The sequence below is a fragment of the Marmota marmota genome, unplaced genomic scaffold (assembly GCF_001458135.2).
Source record: "Marmota marmota marmota unplaced genomic scaffold, marMar, whole genome shotgun sequence".
Lineage (NCBI taxonomy): Eukaryota > Metazoa > Chordata > Mammalia > Rodentia > Sciuridae > Marmota > Marmota marmota.
The window spans coordinates 34,675,543-34,700,191 of NW_026000093.1; the positions used below are offsets into that span (position 1 = coordinate 34,675,543).

Below are 24,649 nucleotides of genomic sequence, written 5' to 3' on the forward strand. Positions count from 1 at the left end.
CGGGGGGCCACACGGCCGGCCCCCGTAAACCACCAGCTTTTCGGGGGAGGATAGACCTGGACTTGGACCAGAGAATCTGGGCGCGTAGGCTTCGCGCTGCTGGGCCCGCTCGGCCCTCTCTCTGGAAGTTCACCCTGGGCTTCCCGGGGTCAGAGATAATGCAGCGTGCGCTGAGGGCTTACGTTCTACTGCAGGCGAGTGTGGCGGCGTTTTGCGACCCGGGGCCGGCCAGCGTCTCCCGGAGGAGCCTGGGCTCCAGGTGGAGCTCTGGGCCGCGAGGCGCTGCCTGGGCTGGAGCTCCAGCACCTGGGCGGGGGATGCCCAGGATTCGCCAACCTCCCAGGAGAAGGGAGAGTTGGGCCTGTAGCCCAGATTAGGGTGACATGCCCCGAAATCCAACGCACCGCCCCCAAGGGAAGAGGGATGGGTTTACTAAACTACACTTGTGGTGAAACATCGCTTCAGAGTAACTGAGTAGAAGCTACCAGGTGAAGTGGGAAAGGTGACTACTGATTTTAGTAGAGTATAAAGCAAGAACAACATGAGGAATATTCTTAGCAGATCGTGTTCCTGTTCCACTACCAAAATTCTTTCATTGCTTTGGGTTCACTGTACAAGGGGCGTGGAGGAACTGCAATTGCACTTATTTTGCAGTGCCAGAAACTTGACCGAAGGAATTGACCATTAATGTAACACTTGATGCAATCGGTGATTATCTGCAACTTTTGTTTCCCCTTATTATCATCTTTTCGTGACTGCCTTTGTAATGGATAATCAAATAGAGGGAAGAGTGGGGTTAAATATCGCTATTATTGATTGCAGTGCCCTTCAACTTTCTAAGCAAAATTTATGTGACCTCATTTAATGCTCACAACCACAAACTTAAGTGGTATTGTTATTCTTTTTCATACTCCAGGAAACGGATTGAATAATTTATGAAATCACACAAGTGGTAAGTGATAGCATTAGGATTAGAATTCAGATCTGTAAAATTTTAGGGCTCAAGCTTTATGACAGTGTAAAAGAACATTATAGTCTGGGATAAGACAGATATTCAGGTTTCAAGTCTATGCATGAGGTTTGTTTGTTGTCTGACGCTGGGTGACATATTTAACCTTGTAGGGTCTGTTTCTGTATTTGTAAAATAAAGTTAATACTTCTATATGACGTAGTTTTATGAGAATTAAATAAAATCATATTTGTAAAACACTTGGCAAAGTACCTGACACCTACCCGTAAGCTGTATATATTTACATTTATACTGCCATTGTCATTAATTGGGGTTAGCAAATTACAGCCCTGAGTGCCAGGAGCCAAATACAATTTACACAGTCAAGAGCACAGGTAGAGGAAAACAGAAAAATATACAAAAAGAAAAGGGAACTGAGAACAGACGACATATGTGATGGCAATTATAGTGACACCAATAGTGTCAGACTTTAATGTGTGGCATTCAGGGACACTTTTGCCTTTGTGAGAATTTTTTAAAAGGCAACTAGAAAAATCCATTCTACTCTGGACTGAAAAAATTTAGAGGCAATTCCCTGGGACTGGACCATGCTGTAACTCTCTGGATTTTAGGTAGAATTGAATTTCAGGTCTCCTCAGATTAAAAGGTGTATGGCACAAACCCAGCGACAAAGTGTGCACTTCTCTCTCAGGTCTAGTTCCTGAAGAAAAGGAAGTTCCAGCATGAGGGAAAAAAAAAAGGGGGATTCTTTGCTTCTAAGGATATCATAATGATTGGACACCTCTCCTAATTTTACCTATAACTGTAAACATTTTTTTTTTCTTTTGGCACTGGGGATTGAATCTGGGGTTGCTTTACCACTAAGCTACATCCCTAGTCCTATTTATTTATTTATTTTTTGAGACAAAGTCACACTAAGTTGCTGAGGTCTTGCTAAGTTGCTGAGGCTAGCCTCGAACTTGTGATCCTCTTTCCTCAGCCTCCCAAATCACTGTGATCATAGGAGTCTACCATTGCATCCAGCTATAAGAATGTCTTTATCTCCACAAAAATTCAAGACAATCTAAGAATTACACATTTTAATGTATTTTATTAGACTGGAATGGTGCTCCATGGCACAGCTCTTACAATAATAACATGCCAAAACCCTGGGTTTAATTTCAGTACTGCAAAATAAATAAATAAATAAATAAATAAATAAATAAATAAATAAATAAATAAATAAATTTTATTTATACTCTTTACAATGCTGTTACTACTGAATATTTCCTTTGCAGTATCTGCTCTCTTTCTTTTTTGTTGCTATCACTGGCCTTTTTTCTGCTGTTGTTAGTCTTTCTCTTTTCCAAAACTTTTTTCATCAGTGATTTATTGGGTTAGGAAGTATGCCTGTCAGCAAAACTAAGAAAGTTAATGTTGGATGTGAAAAATGATCACATGACATTTTGACCTTCAAAGCTTTATAATGAGCTACCAGTGTTTATCAGGGTATGATCACTGAGGTGAATCTTTTAGCAAGAATCAATGCCAGTTTCATTGGTAGTATTGTTCAGCAAGCTTGAGCTGTCCTAGTTAGGGCATTCGTATTGTATGCTCACCCTCCAGTTTAACTTCCTTCTCACCAGTGTTTTCCCCCATGTTCTTATTTATCTTCCAAGGATTGTTGACTAGGTTAAAATACAAACAAATTAGGGTATTTTCTATGTTATGTTTATTTATGTTTACATGTTGATCTCTATTAATTGTCTCTCTATAGTATAACCTTTGAGGATAAAGATGATTGTCTGTTTTTTTTTCTTTTATAGTTAAAAGATTAGCCAGAAAGGAGGTTTAGATTACTACATAGCATAGGTTTTATTTAACAACATTATTTAGGTTTTTGATAGTCATAATCAAAAGCAGTTATGTACATTTTGATAAGAGTCTGATAACTACATTTAAGTGTATTATGCTGGTTTAAATGTATTTGAAGAAGTTTGGGAATAGGATGATATTGGGATTCTTTTGGAAGGGATGTATATTCTTTTAATATATGTCAACTTATCAGAATGCAATTGTAAATTTTAAAAAGACATTAAAATTAGTGTGATGGTCAGATTTCCCCATATGCATTAGACAGATAGCATATAAATACAGTTTCCCTTTGAACAAATGAAAGGAAATATCACACAATGGTTTCAGCAAATTATTTTGAAACATCCTCTTACCAAATGGATAAATTACATCTAAGTCCTGTGAAAGTTACCAAAGCAGCAATGTGGCTGCAATTCAATATCATCAGAGTACTTCAGTAATTTTTTAAATTTCTTTTTAGTTCTAGGTGGATACAATATCTTTATTTTATTTATTTATTTTATGTGGTGCTGGGGACTGAACCCAGTGCCTCATGCATGTGTTTCACCATACCTCTAGTCTATAAGATGATAATCAGTACCTGTTAAAATAGATATTCACAAATGTAAAGAGGAACTTGTGGTCCATCCTGCTATCTGTTTAGGTATCAGATTTTTTTTTTAAAGAAATGAAAATCAAAATAAATATGTCCTTATGGTTTTGTCAAAGAAATTTATAAAATATCTAAAATTGCAAAGTACTTTCTGTACTTCCTGCTCTTTCCTTTTCCTGCTGTATTTTTTCTCCTGGAACTTACTTCCACCTAACATTCTATTTATTTTACATGTTTATCTCTATTAATTGTTTCTCTGTAGTATAACCTCTTGAGGATAAGGATGATTGTCTGTTTTTGTTTTTCATTTTGCAATACTGGGGTTCAAACCCAGGGCTTTGCACATGCTAGTCAAGCGCTCTATCACTGAGTTATACTCCTAGTCCATTTGTCTGTTTTGTTCATTATTGATTCCCCAGCACTTTGTAATGGTGCTTGACACATAGAAGATGCTGAAAGAAGGAATAGTGCTGTTATAGTTGAGAAATATAAAAATGTTTGCCAAAAAGTTAAAAACAACTGAGATATATGTGGTAAACAATCTTGGAATGAGTATTCTTAAAATCAGAAAACTTACAAACATCAACACAGTGATGGTTAATATGTGATGTTTATATTCTGTTGCTGGGGATTGAACCCAGGACCTTGTGCATGCTAGGCACTCACTCTTACCAAAAACAACCCCAGCCCTACAGATTTCGAGAATGAAAGTAGTTGTAGTTGCAGCTTTAAACTGGAAGAATTTTTATATTGTTCTATACCTTAAACTAATGAGGAGCACATAGTGGCAAAATGTGAAATACTTCTTTTCCAGTTAAGTGTTATATATGTTCAGGGAAGAGAAGAAAATAACCCTGGCTTTGGAAAGATTGCATTTAGAGTCAAGACTCAGTAGAGACTAGGACACAGGAGAAATTCTGATAACAGGTTCCACCCCTGGGAGAACCTATGATGAAGTATTCCTTTGATTGGCTTGAAAATAAAATTAGTGACATTTCTAAAATGTGGCCAAGGGATTAGAAAAGTAGTATAACATGAAACATATTAACTGAACTCTGTAGCAAATCATGGAATAGCATAATATATCTTCCGAATTTTCTAGAGAAATTATCTTAGTTGTAAACTTTGAAACAATAAAAACAAGATTAAACTGTTCATACTTCTTATTTTAAGTAGGAATGATACTTTTGTTATAACTTTTGTTATAGATAGATATAGATACTTTTGTTATAACTCCTGCCTTCCCCAATTCTATGTATCAAAGTATCAGCAATAGTTTCACTATTTAGATTTTACTATGATAGTTTAAGAATCTGTAAACATTTTTTTTTTTTTGGACAGTGAAGAGTGGTGGGGATTAAACCCAGAGCTTTGCACATGCTAAACACAAATTCCATAACTGAGCCCCAGCCCCAACCCCTGGAGATTCTTCTTTTTTAAATGATATCCCAAATCTAATACCTATTGCTGTCATGTTATATGCTGAGATCTTAATAATGTGAGATGCTATGGAAGGTAGTAAAACTTACTTCCTTATTATGCTACGTCTACTTAATAGACTGGGCCCAATGTTAAGTTTGCTGAAGTGCATTGTTTTTCAAAGTCATCTGAGAATTTAATCACAGTTTCAAGCACTATTGTATTGTTTTGAAAATTAACAAGGAGCTAAAAATCATCAACATACTCCAGGGTTATTAATTCAGATATTTGAATGCTAACATAGTTATAGCCATGAGATATGGATAGTAATACTTATTCAGCCCAACATACAGTTTTTCTTTTTAAATTTTCAGGGATATTATATTCTTTGGAAGCAATTTGAAAAAATAAAAACTATCCAGATGCATGGAATTATTTATTGTCTTTCCAAATTTCACCTTTCCTTTCACATGCCCGTCTTCTCTCTCTCTCTCTCTCTCTCTCTCTCTCTCTCTCTTTTTATTATCAGCATCAACTTTATAGAGGAAGTATCATTTGGAAATTTGAATTGGATCTCAAAGAACTTAGAGTTGCAGAGGAAGTTGCTCACATAGGCTGGAGACATGTGGGTTGAGTCCTGAATTCAGGCTTAGTTTAACGATTTTTTGTTTTTTAATCAGTAGTGGTAAAATCATGATGTGAATGGAGAGAAGATGGCAGTGGGATACCCATTAGGAGACTATTACATTTGGTGGGTGAGCCATATGGGAGACATGAGGTAGGGTTGTGAGTGTGGGTTTAGGGAAGTGTCTGTACCTGCACGTTTTGAGAGATTTAGGACTAAAATAGGGAGACTCTCCATGACATTCTGATTGAATGGAAGGAGTAGATTTACAGGGAGATGGGAAATGAGGAAGTAGATAAGACTTCAAGATTTTCAGCCAGGGCATGAAAGTGATCAATCATATCCTTTAAATTTCACATATTGGATTCCACTTCAAATATCAGACTTTAATTTTCAATTCCTTTGAGTGATCTGTGTTATAATGTTGATTCAGAAAGTTATTAGTATTTCTAGGAGTTATATGCATTTAAGAAGAGTTGCTTGAACCAAACCCTTTTCCAGTATAGTAGGGAAGCTGTTGTCTAGTCCCAGTGATTACTTAGGTTTGTTGCCTAGCCAGCCTCAACAATTTTCCTGCTTCAGGCTCCTGAGAACAGAGATTAAGGTGCATGCCTCTGTGCCTGGCTCATCCTATTCTTTTGGGAGTGAAATTCATAGAATCATTCTTTATTTGTTCATACATACTTCTGCCTAGTCATTTGTCCCAGTAAAATCATCTGTTTTCCATACTCAAAGGTTATAAACAATTTATGTTATAGTCTCCCATCATGATTTATAGATGAGATATCTTCTTGATATTTAAAAAAAATTATCAGTGCTAGATAATTACTAGAAAGGAAATGAAAACAGCATCTTCATGAATGTTGCTATTACGAGGTTCCAGACCTGAGTGCTTATGTAATTTCTTCCATTTGCCATTCAGTCATAATGGGTTTTTAGATAAAAGGGAGGCTGCATGCAGTCAGAGTCATTTTCGGGGGTGTGGGATGGGGGTGGGAATGCTGCTAATAGAGGGAATTTGCTTCCTGGCAATAGTGCAGTAATGTAACTGTCAGCAATTTGCTAAATAATCTGCTGTGCCTGGCATGTTGTTTTTGTAACTTTTGTATGAGCATTTTGTGGGAAAAACATAATGCTCTACTGATATGTTGTGCCTCTGTTATGACACTGACTTTGCACAGAAATATCTTCATTCTCTGTTGAGTTTTTCCCATTCTTAGAAACTTAAGACTTTTCTGGTTGACTATTAGAGAATTCCCTATGTGTTATTCTTTGGGGGGGGGGCCTCAGTGATCTTTGTTCATTCCAGGCCAATTTACAAGACTCTAAACTTCCTTATGCAAAAAGAAAAAAAATCATACAAATAACATTCCACAGATTCTACGTTAGGAAGAGCAAGACGCTGGGCATATCAGATTTAGAAGCTTATTGGCTGTTTTCTGTTTTTTTCTAATAAGGAAATCTTGGGTCAGGAAGTTGAAGTGACTTACATGTGGTTACTCAGCATGAGATGTAGGATTCAACTCAGGTGTGCATTACTCTAACTTTGATCTTGTTCTTACTGTGGTAAACTGTTACTTTTAGTGCAGCAGGAATTCAAAGGATCAACTTGGTGTGGGTTGGAATAATCAGGAAAATCATCGTGGAATGGAATAATTAAAAAATATGAACATGGGAAAGATGAAAGGATTAGACCCAAGAAGCAGGTAGTGCTAAGGTAACAAAATTAGAAAATGTGTATATGTGCCATGTACGAGACACTGTTTAAATATATTAACCTATTCAGGCCTTACAACAATTCTTTGAGGCAGGGACAGCTGTTTTCATTTTGTATGTGAAGAACCCAGAGGACACAGACTAAAGGCCACCAGTAAGTGGTGGAAGTGAGGAAATCTAGGTAAAAGCTCACACAGTCTGATTTCAGGGATGAATATAGTAGCTCTTAAAAAAAGGGTAAAGATCAAATTACACACAGGGGCAGGGCTAGAGGATGTAAGTTTGTGAATGAGACTCTGTGCCAATATGTTAGAGCTTTCATGGATGAGAATATCTTCAGATTAACTGTTATTATTATTATTATTTTTATTTTTTCCTAATTTCTTATTAGTTTCTTGTCTCTTGTTAGGTTTTCAACACTTCATTTTTTTTTTTTTTTTTTTCGTACCAGGGATTGAACCCAGTTGTGCTTAATCACTGAACCACATCTATAGTCTTTTTCTTTTTCTTTCTTTTTTTTTTTTTTCCTTTGAGATAGAGTCTTAGTGAGTTGCTCAGGGCCTTGCTAAGTTGCTGAGTCTGGCTTTGAAATTGCAATCCTTCTGCCTCAGCCTCCTGAGCCTCTGGGGTTACAGGCATGTGCCACCAGGCTGGGCTCAGTACTGTTATTTTTTTTGATAAATCAAAGTAAATAGGATTGATTGGTGTATTATCACTACTCATACAAATGCCCTCTGATATTATATACATATGCTTCAGAAAAGAAATAACTAATCTGAATTGGATGGTAAAAATACATGCTGATTTTGGTATTGAATTTTATCTCATTTATTGCTTGATAAAGTGACATTTTTCGTATCATGTCAGAGTTGTATCTTGTTAGAGTGTTCTAAATTATAATACACTGTAGAATTAGAAAAAAATTGACAAGTGACATTTTAATCAGGGGTTTCATCCTATTATATCTGGTTTGTGCATTTCTAATAGTATCCTGTTACGCACAGATCTAGTCCTTCAGGCTGGCTCACAGGGCAGGTCAACCTGTTCAGCTCTTCCTTTGTTCACATAGCTTAGTTCTATGACACATGATGAGGTGTCCCCACTGTGCCTTTGAGTGTCCTGCTCTTTCCTGACTGTGTGCTAACATTTCACCTGCTCAAATTGAATCTTTTAAAGCCTAGGCAATGTCTCATCCACACTGTTAATTCTCCTCTGACTGCTTCTTTGACTTTTCCTTGCCATTTATATTTTTTGTACATATTGTCACTATTATGTATTTGCATTTAGCCATTTGATGCATATTGTAATGGCAAAAAACTAAACCTAACCAAACCAAACCAAAACATTGGGCTTTATAAAAGACATAGAATTTTTAGTTTTACTATAGGTATCCCTGGGTTTAGGAGACAAACTGGGGATTTGGGGGGAATTTTTTTCCTTCATTAAGGAATAATTCTTTCCTAAGGTGCAGGTGTATGCATGTAGCATTGCTTTTTTAAAAAAATACCTTTATTTTATTTATTTATTTTTATGTGGTACTGAGGATTGAACCCAGGACCTTGCACACGCAAGGCCAGCACTCTACCGCTGAGCCACAACTCCAACCCTGTAGCATTGCTTTTAACAGGAATTTATAGGTACTACTAGAACCAACCATATTATTCTTAGTCTCAATTAATTTAGGGATCTTAATGATAATATTGATTTTTTGTCATAGTGTTGGTACTGGTTTTAGAGAGTCCATTAGACTAAAGAGTTTTCAAAAGACATGAATTGTTTTTTGACATTGTCAAATAACTCCTAATAGTAATTCTTACATTTTTGTACTTGATTAGGCATTTTATACAACACAGAAATGCTACTGCCATACTGCCATAAACACATGCATATGTATGTGTTTATATATATATATATATGTGTGTGTGTGTGTGTGTGTGTGTGTGTGTGTATTTATTTATTTATTTAATTAAAAAAATTTTTTAAAAAAATTTTTTGTACTGAAGATGGAACCAGGGATACTCTACCACTAAGATACATCTCCAGTCCTTTTTACTTTGAGACAGGGTCTTGCTAAGTTACTCAGCCTGGCTGTGAACTTATAATCCTCCTGCTTCAACCTCCCAAGTAGCTAGGATTACAGATGTGTAACACCATACCCAGTGCTACTGCCATGTTTAAATACAACAAGATGATGAGTGAATTTATTCCTGTTTTTCCAGAAGTTCAGCTAGATCTCAAAGTGCAAGTCAAATGACACTGACCACTCTACATTCTAGGGTGTTTCCCTGTGGTTCTAGGGGAGGAGGCACCCTTCCATCTTCAGAACTTGCTGAACAGCTGGCTAAGTGGACATCCAGCATCCATCTAGGGAATGCAATGCCTGGTTCCTCTTCATGGTGACACCTGGTAGTCCTTTTCATTCTCTGAGATGAAATACTGCATAATATATTGATTGGCAGTTGGGGAAGAAGTGTGTGGAAGTTAGGCTAATTCTGGGATTTCTTAGCAAATCATGAGAGAAGATGCATCACACCAATTTGCTGGATGTTCTTTGTAGGACAAGAGGTCTGTCAACCTCATGACACCTTCGAATAATCTAAGAAGCTGATGGCCAAGTTGTACCCTAAACTAGTTAAATTTCTCTGTGGTATCAGCAACTCTGTAAATTCCCCCAGATGATACCAATAAGCAGCCAAGATTGAGACCCATGGCTGCAAAATATGTGAAGCTGTGGGTAAAATGGAGAGAAGGGGTTACTTTGAGTCTTTCATTCCCTAGGTTTGAGTCTTTGACAAAATTGTTTGAAAACAGAAAATAACCTATTCAGAATCTTGTTAAATAAGCCAAGAAAAGTAAAGGCAAAGTTGTAGTTTATTCTGTTTTGTTTTATAGTGATATTTACCTTTAAGTCAAGAATTAAGATTATGCATGGGCTTTTTCAGAATGGTAGAATGTCTAGCAAGGTGAAAAGAAGAATAATGTATATTAATTGTCATATTAAAAGCTATATTTTACTGTCATATAACAAGTTTTATTTCAGCAGGAGTATAAAACAATATCATAGATGAGCTAATAGACACCAAATCACCAGCAGGCTCATGCAACAATTTCATTCTAGTATGCTTGCTCTGAGCACATTCTGACAGTTCTCAAATTCCATTAGGAATGAGTATGCTTCTTCAAAACTCTATTTAATTTGCTTTCTTATCACACTGGTTTTCTCACAGCTCGAGAGATGGCTGCTCAGTGTGTCACGAAGGTGGAGCTGAATGTTTCCTGTGACAATCTCTTGGATAAAGATGTAGCATCAAAATCAGACCCGTTATGTGTTTTATTTTTGAACACGAGTGGTCAACAGTGGTATGAGGTAATACTAAGTAATTTAGGTGAAAAGAAAACTGAATCTCATTTTTCACAATGTGAGGAGTTTATTTAATAAGTTAAAAATAATAGAACCATCTCATCTGTTAATATAGTTTTTTTTTTTTTTTTTGGACAAGCTTGTACTTGATTGTGGAATTCTTCATGCACATTAAAAAGAAACTTCTTTTGGTTTTCATGTCTATAATTATGTTTAGTAAGCAAAGATGTTAAAACTGAAGTATACCTTTGATCTGAAGACACTTTGTTTTGTTTTGTTTGGGGAATGGGTGTAGGTTGAGCGCACAGAAAGGATTAAGAATTGCTTGAGTCCCAAATTTTCTAAGACATTTATTATTGATTACTACTTCGAAGTGGTTCAGAAATTGAAATTTGGGATTTATGATATTGACAACAAAACTATCGAACTGAGTGATGACGACTTCTTAGGAGAATGTGAATGTACCCTTGGACAAGTAAGTATAAATAGCTGCTATATTCTACTTTGTTTGCATTTTCACTGGAGACTTGGATGTTTTTGATGAGTGTTCATTAGTTTAATTTTTTAAGTTGAAAAGCATGTAATTGTGTTAAAGATTGAATTCATATATTGATATGGTTGGCTTAAACATTATAGAATTTATCTTATTTTTCGTAAAGGCAAGGACCATGTTTCTCTGGCAAAGCCTATTCATTCTTTTGAATTGGGGTGCTTCATTTGGCATTTCAATAAATAATATCACTGCTATAGTTACTGCAGAGCTCAGTGTAATTTTGTTATATTTGAGTCATGAATCCTATTGAAGTCACATTAACTCCCTGGTGTTCTGACTAGTATGACTGGTACCTCTCAGCCTCTGATGCCTCAAAACCATTCTTTTACGTGACTTGTTCTTTTTCCACTCATTTTAACCCCATTTACTCCATAAAACTTCCCTGGCCTCCTGGACTAGTTTAATGCCTACCCTGAGTTCACTTTAGCACTCTCCACTACTTCTCACTCTATTTATTGTAGTTGCCTTATTATCTGTCCTCTCTCTACATGATGAGCTGGGTTACAGCAGGGGTGCCGTATCAGGCTTATCAGGAGAGATCATACCCATTTGTATAAACCCAAGGAGGCATCAGGAAGGAGAAGTCATTTCTTTTTCAACATGTGAATTTATCATTCAAATTTGTTTTTCGTGAGTTAATTTTTCGGGGTTGGCTTGGCTTATTGGAAAATCATGCCCTGTGTCTCAAGGGCAATGTGGAATTGATCAGTTTTATAAGATTCACCAATAGTATTAAAGAGAAAATTAGATATTTATTTTGGGTAAAAAACACTAGATAGCTAAAATTCTAGTGGATTTGAGAGATATATCAGTTGGGAAGTACGTAGGTATATATTATTTTAAGCAAGATGATATTTTGTGGAAGTTAAATATCGAAATTGTGCATCAGTTGAAAAATTTAGTGTTCTGAGGCCTGATTTATACCTCGAGGGGTTTTAGCTCGGTGATCTGTCTAGGAGATGATAATCTGAACTTCTTTTTCTGTTACAAGAAAGAAGTTTAATTATGATGGAATTAATAAAGAATTTGTGAGTGGGGAGATTGTATCTTGCCAGAGTGGGGTCTTTGGAAATCTTTTCCAGTGGGTTTTAAATGTGTAGATGCATTTTAAATCTCCTTATAATCTCTAGATCTTTAAGGAATGGACTTAATGTTTCCATTTCAAATGACTCTAAGTGAATTTTATGCTCATTCTTTTTTTTTTTTTTTAACTATTCAGTTTAAAGTGAAATAGCTCTTTCTGTTACTTCCAATTTTAACAGATTGTTTCCAGTAAGAAGCTAACTAGACCACTGTTACTTAAAAATGGCAAACCTGCAGGGAAAGGGAGCATTACGGTAAAGATACTTTGTCTTTTGTCTCAAAATATTTAGCATAATGCTGAAATTATACATATCAGACAAATATTTTTTAGCCATGCTTTATTACTTGATCTCAAATGTTGCCTTTCCATCCACCCTTGCATTATAGTAATCACAAATAGAAAGTGTGCTGTGCAAAAAAAGGAGAAAAAGTCAGCGTGGGAATGCCTTCTTTCAGTTTTTTAAGTTGCCCATAGAGGTCAGGAACATTTTGGTGAAACTTATTCCTGTTCCATGAAAGAGTCAATTTCCAAGTTAGAAACTACTAATCCAAATGGATCAACTTGACTTTCTATAAAGGAAACAGGTCTCTCAATATGTGTATTAGGATTCTCTAGAGAAATGAAACCAACAGGTTATATGTCTATATAATTATAAAGGAGAATTTTTAAATTGGCTTACATGATCAGAAGCTAAATAGTACCATAGTCACTGTCTGCACATGAGAGATCTGGATGAACTAATAGCTGCTTAGTCCAAGAAGCTTGATCCTCAAACAAAGGGGACCAATGATACAGCCCTAGTCTAAGACTGAAGGCCTGGGAACTCCCTGGAGAATCTCTGGTCAGAGTCCACCTTGTAAGAGTGAAGGCGATGGAGTCTGTTGTCCAAGGCAGATGGAAGCAGCAATAGATGCACTGCTCAAGGAGAATCCTTCTTCTGTCTTCTTTTCTATCCAGGCATCCCAGTTTATTGGATAATGTCACCTTCATTCAGGGTGGGTCTTCCCCCTTCCGTTTGATGCCCCACATGCCAGTCATCTTTGGAAACACCCTCATAGACACACCTAGAAGTCTCTTAATCCTAGATGTTTCCTAGGAGTCTCTCAGACTAGATTAACCATTACAATATAACAGAAACTTTCCATGGTGGATTTTATTACAGATGGATATTACATTATAACATGGCTATTGAACCTGTAAACTTTTACCATTGCTTTTTGTTCTTGTACTCTGCTACCCATCTTCCCATTCAGATTTTCCATTGTTCACTACTGTCTCTAAGGAAATAAATATATGCTGTATCATGTTTTAGATTTTTAATTGCATAATGACATGCTTTTAAATTTTTTCTGGAGTTTCTGTCCAAGAAACCATTGCCTGGAGCAATAGAGTTCTAACTGTAGCTCTCTGAGAATGAGAGCCTGGCTACCTAGAGAGAGTTTCAGGGTTATTATAGTCATCAAATACATTTTTTGAGCAGCTGTTTGGCTTTAGGTCAGATTTCCAAGGGCATAAGAATATTCAGACTGTTGGCAGTATTGCCTCTTGTAGAGCAGAGAACATATTCGGTAGTTATTTCTCTAGGGACATGGTAGCCACAAGTTGTTTTGTGTGTATGATGCTGCGGATTGAACTCAAGGCTTGGTCATGTCAGTTAGGCATGTGCTCTACCACTGAACTGGGTTCCCAGCCCCTAAGAATTTATTTTTTAAGTAGAACAGGTCTTTTAGTTACACTTGATGAAAAACACTGATCTGGGGCTGGGGATATATCTTTGTGTTAGAATGTTTGCCTATCATGAGAAAGTCCCTGTGTTTGATCCCTAGTACTGGGGGGGGCGGGACCCAAACCAAAAAAACCACTCATCTGATACATATGATATATATGTTGTAGTTGGACACAATTTTTTTCTTTCTTCCTTCCTTCCTTCCTTCCTTCCTTCCTTCCTTCCTTCCTTCCTTCCTTCCTTTCTTTCTCCCTTTCTCTCTCTCTCTCTCTCTCCCTCTCTTTTTCTTTCTTTCTCTTTCATTTTTATGTGGTGCTGAGGATTGAACCCCGCACCTCACATGTGCTAGGCAAGTGCTCTACCATTGAGCCACAACCCCAGCCCTCATCTGATATTTTAATTCATAGAGTTCTCCAGGTGTGATTTACTTGGGTTCTCAATGTTTGGAGAGCTCTAGAGGGTTTTGTGTAGAGGGTAGCCTTCAATCTTTGAGGGCTTTCATTTTTTTCTATGGAATAGGAAGATTCCAGTTCGGGAAACCACACTTAAAAAAGAAGTTGCATAATGCAGCCTTGGCATATTTGGAAAAGATATTTATTTCACACACAAAAAATAAATAATGGTAAATCTTTCGTATTGCTACCGATTTCTTATTAGACATTGTAGAATTCACTTTTATTAGTACAGACTTTATATGCTATCAGATTAAAAAGTGCTTTGTTCATTAGTATATCAGAATCTGTAAACATATATTCTTTCACTTATCTACTCATAGATTTCAGCAGAAGAAATAAAGGATAATAGAGTGGTCTTGTTTGAAATGGAAGCCAGAAAACTGGATAACAAGGTATGTAGAGCATGCAGATTTCAACAAGAAACTATGTTTTTGCCTCATGTTGATTTATTTTTGAGAAAATAATCATTTAATTTCAACTCCATCGTTTGAGCATAATGTAGGGTGTTAGTTACTCCCAAATTCTGTGTGTATGTGTGAGTGTGTGTGTGTGTGTGTATTTAAACAGAGCCTATTTCCTTTCACCTCTTTGAAGTAGGTGTACTCAAAGAATTAGTATAGATTAAAGGAAAAGTTGAATGTAAATGTTAATGTTACTGTTAAAGTCATGAGAATAGTTGGATTACTTTTAGGGAGAAACAAAAAGCCCTGGATTTATTAATTACAAGTCAGTTCTTTTTGCATCCCAAGATTTTTTTTTTTAATGAAGGATGAATACCGGCACATAATAGCACGGTAATATAGTTTATAGCATGGATTATGATCATTCTTTGAACAATTTTTTTATGTTGGCAAACCTTTATTTTATTCAGTTATTTATATTTGGTGCTGAGAATGAAACCCAGTGCCTCACACATGCTAGGCAAGCGCTCTACCACTGAGCTACAACCCCAGCCTTCTTATAGTTTATAGCATGGATTATGATCATTCTTTGAGCAATTTTTTTTTTATGTTGACAAACCTTTATTTTATTCAGTTATTTATATGTGGTGCTGAGAATGAAACTCAGTGCCTCACACATGCTAGGCAAGTGCTCTACCACTGAGCTACAACCCCAGCCCTCTTTGAACAGTTTTTGTACTTAATTCTATGATCTAGTTGATATTCTTCATCATTTACACTTACAATTTAGTTTGAATATAGGCAACCTGCCCAGGACTTCTTTCTTTTCTTTGGGAAAACTCTAAATACATACACAAATAGAATAGTATTTTTAAAAAATTTCATATCCTCATAACCCATCTTCATCAATTATAGCTCATTGCCTTTTTTTTTTTTACCTCTATCCATATCTATCTCTATTTTCTCTCTTCTTAGATTCATATCATTTCATATGTAAATATTTTGGTGTATCTTTTTTTCTCCCTGTGTTACTGAGGATCAAACCAGGACCTTACACAGGCTAGGCAAGTGCTCTATTGCTGAGCTACCTCCCGGCCCTTTTTATATTATGTTGACATGGTCTTGCTAAATCATCCAGGCTGATTTTGAATTTGTGATCCTCCTGCTTCAGACTCCTGAATAGATGAGATTATAGGTGTGTGCTGCCAGGACTGCTCTATTTTGGTGTATCTCTAAAGACCCTTTAAAAAATGTAATTGTTTAAAGTGTCTCTTAAGTTTCTTTTCTTTTTTTTGATCTGTAAATTCCTCCCTTCCTTTTTTAAAAAAATTTTTTAAAAATTTGTTCTTTTTAGATATACATGACAGTAGAATGTATTTTGACATATTATACATACATGGAATATAACTTCCCATTCTTGTGGTTGTACAAGATGTGGAGTTAGACTTGTGTATTCATATATACACATAGGAAAGTTATGTCTGATTCATTCTACTGTCTTTCCTATTCCCATCCTCCTCCTTTTTCTCATTCCCTTTTGTCTAATCCAATTAATTTATATTCTTCCCTCCCTGCTCCCTTATTGTGTGTTAGCATCTGCATATCAGAGAGAATATTCAGCCTTTGGTTTTGGGGGATTTGCTTCTTTCACATAGCATGATAGTCTCCAGATCCATATATTTACTGGCAAATACCACAATTCCATTCTTTTTTTATGGCCAAGTAATATTTCATTTCATGTACACACACACACACACACACACACACACAAACACACACACACACACCCCACATTCTCTTTATCCATTTATCTGTTGAAGGGCACCTAGGTTGGTTCATACCTTAGCTATTGTGAATTGAGGCACTATAAACATTGATGTGGTTGCATCACTTTAATATGCTGATTTTAAGTCCTTTGGGTATATATTGTGTAGTGGATTACTGGGTCAAATGGTGACTGCATTCCACATTTTCTGAAGTATCTCCATACTGCTTTCCAGAGTGGTTGCACCAATTTGCAGTCCCACCAGCAATGTATGAGTGTATCGTTATCCTCACCAACGTTTATTGTTGCTTGTATTCTGTATAATTGCCATTCTGACTGGAGAGAGGTGAAATCTCAGTGTGGTTTTCTTGTAGTTGTTGTTTTTCTGGAGCTTGAACTCAGGGAACTTGACCACTGAGCCACATCCCCAGCCCTATTTTGTATTTTATTTAGAGACAGGGTCTCACTGAGTTGCCTAGCACCTCGCTTTTGCTTTGAACTCTCGATCCTCCTGTCTCAGCCTCTTGAGCCACTGGGATTACCACTGCGCCAGGCCCTCGGTGTAGTTTTAATTTGCATTTCTCTAATTGCTAGTGATGTTGAACATTTTTCCATATATTTGTTGACCATTCATATTTCTCCTTCTGTGAAGCATCTATTCAGTTTCTTTGCCCATTTATTTATTGGTCATTTGTCTTTTCGGTGTTAAGTTTTTTGAGTTCCTTATATATCCTGGAAATTAATGCTCTATTTGAGGCACAGGTGGCAAAGATTTTCTTCCATTCTTAGGCTCTCTGTTCATGTTCTTTATTGTTTCCTTTGCTATGATGAAGCTTTTTAGTTTGATACTATCTCATTTATTGATTCTTTTGATTTTATTTCTTGCAGTTTAGAAGTCTTATTGAGAAATTCAGTTCCTAAGCCTATATGATGGAGATTTGGGCCTGCATTTTCTTCTAGTAGACACAGGGTCTCTGGTCAATACCTAGGTCCTTTATCCACTTGAGTTGAGTTTTGTGCAGGGTGAAAGATAGCATAGCAATTTCATTTTAAAAATCTAGTTTGAGCCTGGTGTGATGGCGCATGCCTTTAATACCAGTGACAGGAGGCTGAAGCAGGAGGATCACAGGTTGGAATCTAGCCTCAGTAACTTAGCAAGGCTATAAGCAATCTCATGAGACCTTGTCTCAAAATAAAACATTTAAAAAAGGGGTAGGCTGTGCCTCAGTGGTTAAGCATCCTTGGGCTCAAGAATCTATTTTGGTTTTAAAATAATGTACAAGACTTTTATAGTTCCAAAACCAAATCTGCAAAAGAAGTTCTGAGAAATTTAGCTTCTCTTCCTGTCTATCCTATCCTGTTTCCTCTTTCTTCTCTATTGTAGTAATTTTAAAAAAGCTTAGCCAGGCACGGTGGCACATATCTGCAATCCCAGTAGCCCTGGAGGTTGAAGCAGGAGGAGCTCAAATTCAAAGCCAACCTCAGCAATTTAGCAAGACCCTGTGTCAAAATTTAAAAAAGAAAAAAAATTAAAATTTATAAAAGGGTTGGGAATTTGGCTCAGTGGGTGAGCAATCTCTGGTACAAAAGTAAGTAAATAAATAAATAAACAAAAATAAAAATTGGCCAGTTGTGATGGCTCACACTTGTAATCCAGGTGGCTGGGGAAGCTGAGGCAGGAGAATCATGAGTTCAAAACCAGCCTCAGCAAAAGTGAGGTGCTAAACAACTCAGTGAGCCCCTATCTCTAAATAAAAATACAAAATAGGGCTGGGGATGTGTCTCACTGGTCAAGTGCCCCTAAGTTCAATCCCCGGTACAAAAAATAATTTTAAAAAATTAAAGTAAATAAAAATTGTGCCTTATGACCTAATTCTTTAGTTCCATAAAAATCTAAAATTTTTAGTATATGTACATGTATTTGTACACACATGCACTTGCATATATATACATATAGCTATTTATCTGAGTATATACTGATGGATTTGTATTTGTGTTTGTATTAATATTTGCCACCCCCTGACTTTAAATAAATGTTACATACCAGATACGCACTTCTTCCACCTTCATTTTTTCACTTAGTATATCCTGGAGATCAGAGTTAGGAATTTTTAATTCTTGTTTTAGTACTAATGCTGACAATTTAATGAACTTTCAAACAAGGGCTGTTTTTTGACCTTCAAAATGGTAATGAGCAAAAAAAAAAAATGGTAATGAGCATATTCTGTCTTTCCTCTGGGATTATTTTAAAGATAAGTCACGCAGAGCATGTTAATGTGTTTTTGAAAAGTTAACTTATCTATGTAGAATTGTTATTAGTTTTAGAAATGAGAGGCACAGAGAGACTTATGTCATTTACTTAAGATTTTTCTTAGAGATAAGGCTAAAGTTCTGCATAGTTTTTGTATTTATATTTTTCACTCTACCAAGTATGTTATTTGCTTGACATTAAACTTTGTGCTCAGCGGGGAAATAATATCTTCTTAGTTCTTAATTTAATACTGAGGTTAATTTTGAGACAAAAAAATACTCTTCAGAGACATATATTATTAAAGGATTAATTAACAAGTGTCCTTTCATTTTTTTATTGATTATTTTTAGTTTTGCATGACAGTAGCATTCATTTTGACATTATTATACAAGCAAGGAATATATCTTATTCTATTAGTACCCCGTTCTTATAGATGCACACAATGGTGGGATTTACTATGGTGTATTCACATATGTATTCATTCTGTGATTTGTACATAGGAAAATTATTTTGGATTCATTCCATTTTCTTTCCTTTTCCTATCTCTCTCCCTTCCCTTCATTCCCCTTTGTCTAATCTACTGAATATCTATTCTTCCTGTCTCTTGCTTTATTGTGGTTTAGCTTCCACATATCAGCAAAAACATTCATCCTTTAGCTTTTTGGGACTGGCTTATTTCACTTAGCATGATAGTCTCCAGACCCATCTATTTACTTGCAGATGTCATAAAGTCATTCTTCTTTATGGCTCAGTAGTACTCCATTGTGTATATACACCACATTGTCTTTATACGTTCATCTGTTAAATTTATTACTTATTATTTTAAAAAATAGTAAGTAATATATGCTAAGGAGTATATTCATTTCAAAACAAAGATAAACAAAAATGAGAAAGGCATCCATGATCTCACCGCAAGTTTAACATTATGAGTGATTTGTACATAATTCCATAATTTTATCTCTGTGTGTGTTGAGCATAGAAATAAGGGAACTGTTGAGCACTCTCTATACCTAAGCATTGTACAGGAGGACTTTGGTGAATTTCAGAAGGAATAGAAGATGTAGTTTGTGCCCTTGAAATATTTCTATTATGCACTCTATGAATCTACCCTTGTTCCCTTTGTATATAAAAATAGTTCAGCAGTGGCAAAAGAAAGAATTAGACTTTGAAGAGTGAAATAAGAAGTCAAGATTCTAGCCTCAGTAAGTTAGCTAGGCTATAAGCAATCTCATGAGACCTTGTCTCAAAATAAAACATTAAAAAAGGGGGTAGGCTGTGCCTCAGTGGTTAAGCATCTTGGGAAAGTCATTTAACCCCTCTGAATTAATTTTCTCACTGATAGTTGCCCTTCCCTTCATAGAGTTGGTATGGTCAATATTGGGGATATCATTTACATGAAACTGCTTAGTGATGTTTAATGGAAACTGTTAATGCTGAAAACAAGTCAAACACCTCTATTGGATGATCCATCTGATCAATACATTTTAAAACTGACATGTTTTTGAGAAGTGAGGATATGAGACACAGGAATATCACAAATGCCTTAATAATTCTCACTAGTAGAATTCAACATGTTGATAAGTTAGTGAGAAAGGTGATGGATTTGTGTTTACAACCAATACATTCATATTTTGGAGTTAGATTCTGGTGGTTGCTAACTTGCATAAAGTGGTGAAATACATGGTTTCAGAGAAGAATGAATGCTGTTTGTTTGCTTAAATATAGGATCTATTTGGAAAATCAGACCCATACCTGGAGTTTCACAAGCAGACATCTGATGGAAACTGGCTGATGGTTCATCGAACAGAGGTAAATATCTGAATCTAAAAGCAGAGAGAAATTTTTCTTTGGAATTGTAGTAATCTGAATTTTAAAAAAATTATATGTTAATAAAAATATTACTTTGAGTTCAGACTTTTTGCAGCCAGAGATACAAGGTTAATATGCTCATTTATTTTTTTTATTTTAATGAAGTGTTTCTGTCATTCTTAATTATTTTTATTTTGAAAAACTTAAAACACTATAAAGAACACTAAATGTGTTCCCGTGTATCCCTCATCAGTTGGTCTTACCTGGACACATTTGTATTCTTTCTTTCTCTCTCTCTCTTACATATGTGCATGCATACACACTTATACACAAATATATTTCTCTTTTGCAAAACCATCCTAATGTAGGCTATATACATCATGATCTTCACTGTTAAATGCTACTATAGGCACTTCTCAAGAATCAGGGAGCTCTACACCATCCTGCTTAAGAAGTCATTTAACCCCTGATATAGTAACATCATTCAATATACCCTTCATACACATATTTTCTCAGTTGTCCTACATATTTGATATATATTTTGTTTTGTTTTATCCAGGATCCAGTAAAGGCTCATGTCTTGCATTTGGCTATTATGTTCCAAGTATAAGGCTTTTTGTTTATTTCCCTGTACCTTCATGCCATTGGATCTCATGAATAATTAAAACCAGATTGTCTAACATGCTGGATTCTTCTCTTTCTACACAACTAGATCCAGCTCAGACATTTCTTTCAAAAACACTACATGTGTACCTTTCTTTGCATCATCAGGGAACTTGTAGTGCCTGGCTGCCCAATATTGATGGGGCTAGGCTTGCCTAATTGGTTAAGCTAGAAATCATGAGATTTTTGCCACCATTAAGTTCTGTTTTTCCCTTTGTAATTAATAAGTTGTGTGTAGTATGATACTTTGGGACCAGATGAATTGCTTCTTCTCTCACATTTTAACCAGTGGTTTCTGTATCCATCGATAATCCTAGATTGAATCAATTATATCAGGGACTATAAAATAGTGACTTTATTTTTTCTGAAATTCTTTTACCCACATTAGCAGGCATTCCTCTTTTAACTTTTTGCTCTAATGACTTCTGGGTTCTTTTAACATGATCCTATTTCTTTAACCATTCTCTCTCTCTCTCTCTCTCTCTCTCTTTAAAATATTTTTTGTTTGTCAATGGATCTTTTATTTCATTTATTTATATGTGGTGCTGAGGATTGAACCCAGGGCCTCACACATGCCAAGTGAGTGCTCTACCACTGAGCCACAACTCCAGTCCTAATCATTCTCTTTTTTTTATGATAGAGTATGTTCTTAGTTTATACTGCCCTAAAGCTGGAATAAAGCAGTTCTTTGAAATAACCCTATTCCTATAAAAGGTGGTATTATTTATACACCAAGATTAGAGTGCTAGACATGCTCATAGATACTAGGATATCACTGTTTTTAGACCTTTTCAATGGACACTGCTGGGAAATATGTTTATTTGTGTGTATCTGTTTATTATGTATGTAAATATGGTATTAAAATTTCCAAATTGTGAATTTTAACTGATTTCTCCAATTCAAGTCTAATAGAGCAAGTTTTGTTCTACCTTTTATTATTTCATATTGAAATCTTTTGTGCATAGCAATGAAACTCTTAGTTTCCAACAAAATCAATAGGCTGCAGTTTGGTGCATAAGTTTCACCAATAACTTTCTTCTTTTCTCAGAATTTACCATGATTAGACAATTTATTATAATTTTCATATAACTGTTATATATTATTATCCTAGCTAGTTTTCATTGAAATAGTTGAATGGATGAGAAGGTGAGGGATGAATTATGAGAATATAGGAAGAACCTAGGACAGGAAAGAGTTAAATGTTAATGAACTGGATGTTATCCTAATGGAACCTACAACCTTCATCTTTATAGGTTATTAAAAATAACCTGAATCCTGCTTGGAAGCCTTTCAAAATTTCTCTTAACTCCCTGTGCTATGGAGATATGGACAAAACCATTAAGGTAATTTGAAGTTATATATAGATGCTCCTTGACTTACTTTGGGGCTATGTCCTAATAGAGCCATTGTAAATTGAAAATAAGTTTAGCTGGGGGTATAAGCTCAGTGGTAGAGCATGTGCTTAGCATGCGTGAGACTCTGGGTTCAATTTCCAGCACCAAAAGAAAAAAAGAAGAAGAAAAATCTAATAAGTTAAAAACACATTTAATACAACTAACTTTCCCAATATCATAGCTTAGCAACATAGTACACTGTAGAGTATTGGTTGTTTACCTTGGTGGTCATGTGGCTGATTGGGAGCTGTGGCTTACTACTACTCAACATTGCAAGAGAAAGAATCTTCTGTATCACTAGACCAGGAAAAGATCAAAATTCAGAACTGAAAGTATAGTTTCCACTGAATACAAATCACTTTTGCACCATAGTAAAGTTTAAGAATCATAAATTGCACCATCGTAAATTAAGGATTATCTGTATAGAATACACACACAAATGTGTTCATGTTCACTTTTTATAAAATAAATATATGAGTTGATATTTTAAAAAAGTAAATGATATAACACATACTGTAAGAGCTGAATTTTACATATCTAATAATATTTAAAAATGTTTCCTGGTTAGTAAAAGAGTTGGTTTGAAGGAGTAGGCATGTGTGACTAATCTGTTATCCTGATGCTTAATCAAACCGTGTAATTTCCATCTTATTCTCTATTTTTAATAAAATATTCAATTTAATTTTTTTAAAAAAATTTTTAGTTGTAGGAGGATACAATACCTTTATTTTGTTTATTTACATGTGGTGCTGAGGATTGAACCTAGTGCCTCACATGTGCTAGGTGAGCACTTTACCACTGACCCACAACTCAGCCTTGCTTTTTTCTTTTAATAATTTTTTTCCCTCTGTGAATAGAGCCTTTAACTACATTCTTTGCCTTCAATGTATCTCTTGAGATAAAAAACAGATGTTAAACCTTATTAAGAATCTAGAGATTTCTCCTCCATTACTAAGGAAGGAACATAATAGTGTCATTGCTGTCCTTATTTTTAGGGTAAGATGTAATTCATTGAAGACTTCAAATGACTTTAGTATGATATTTCAGTGTATTTTTCCCTTTAAATTTTATTCATAGGCATTGACCAAAAAAACAAAAAACAAAAAACAAAAAAACAACATAACAAACAAAAATCTATATATTTAAGATACTTTTTTTCTAGAGTCATTATTTTTAAATGATTCCATATAGAAATTTTCTTATGTTCAGAGATCAACATACCATAATTTTAGTTGATGTGTTTTTATTTTTCTTTTTGTAATTAATATAGTGAGAGAAGGAAAGGTAATGTTGTGAACACTATAGAATTTGGAGTCAGGCCACAGTTTAAGATTTGATGTAGCACTGTAACCAAGTAAGGGATGTTGGGCAGGTCACCTAAGTTGTTCACTTATATGATGGAGATAATAATTTCTACTATACAAAAAAGTAAAGATAAAATAATAAAAGTGAAAATTTTATAAACTGTAAAACATATAGAGATGCCATTATTGTTGAAAACTGCTTCATTTCTGAGATAAATAAGGAGTGCTTCCCAGTTTGTAGAGAACTTAAAAAATCAGTGTTAGGTATGATTTGTATGGTATGTCGTAGCAATGAAAATCTAGGTACAATATATATAGTAGAAAAGTAGCTATAAAATTTAATTTTCATTGTTAGACCAAATCCAGGACTTTTGCTTTTCACATTAAAAATGGTATGAATCATTAGATCTGAGAAGGTAGGAGATTCTGGGGAAAAATGCCTAAACCATTACTATTTGATTGCTTGTAATGAGATGTTAACAGTGAAACAATGTTTCTAAACTTTTTTGCTCACAGTGGCATGCTTACAGAGTTATTTTATTATAGTAAGTAAACTAATTTCTGAGCTTTGTCTGATCAATGTCTTCCATTCTTAAAAGTTTCTCTGTTTTTGATTGTATAAAACCACATAGTCACTTACTTTATTTCTCTAGTTCTCTATTTCTTTGTGATATCAAGTGGTCATACAACTGTGATTCACTTACTGT

General features: G+C 35.3%; 1 protein-coding gene across 1 annotated transcript in view; it reads left to right on the forward strand.

The window, feature by feature from the left end:
- Nucleotides 1-10,403: 10,403 nt before the first annotated feature.
- The window catches only part of Cpne3 (copine 3), a 42,326-nt gene continuing 28,080 nt past the window's right edge, over nucleotides 10,404-24,649 (forward strand). Inside the window, exons 1-6 of the mRNA XM_015485939.2 lie at nucleotides 10,404-10,543; nucleotides 10,833-11,012; nucleotides 12,353-12,427; nucleotides 14,676-14,747; nucleotides 20,498-20,581; nucleotides 22,498-22,587. Of these exons, the coding sequence (XP_015341425.2) occupies nucleotides 10,412-10,543; nucleotides 10,833-11,012; nucleotides 12,353-12,427; nucleotides 14,676-14,747; nucleotides 20,498-20,581; nucleotides 22,498-22,587 (633 nt within the window). The 5' untranslated portion in view covers nucleotides 10,404-10,411. The remainder of the gene's footprint in view (nucleotides 10,544-10,832; nucleotides 11,013-12,352; nucleotides 12,428-14,675; nucleotides 14,748-20,497; nucleotides 20,582-22,497; nucleotides 22,588-24,649) is intronic.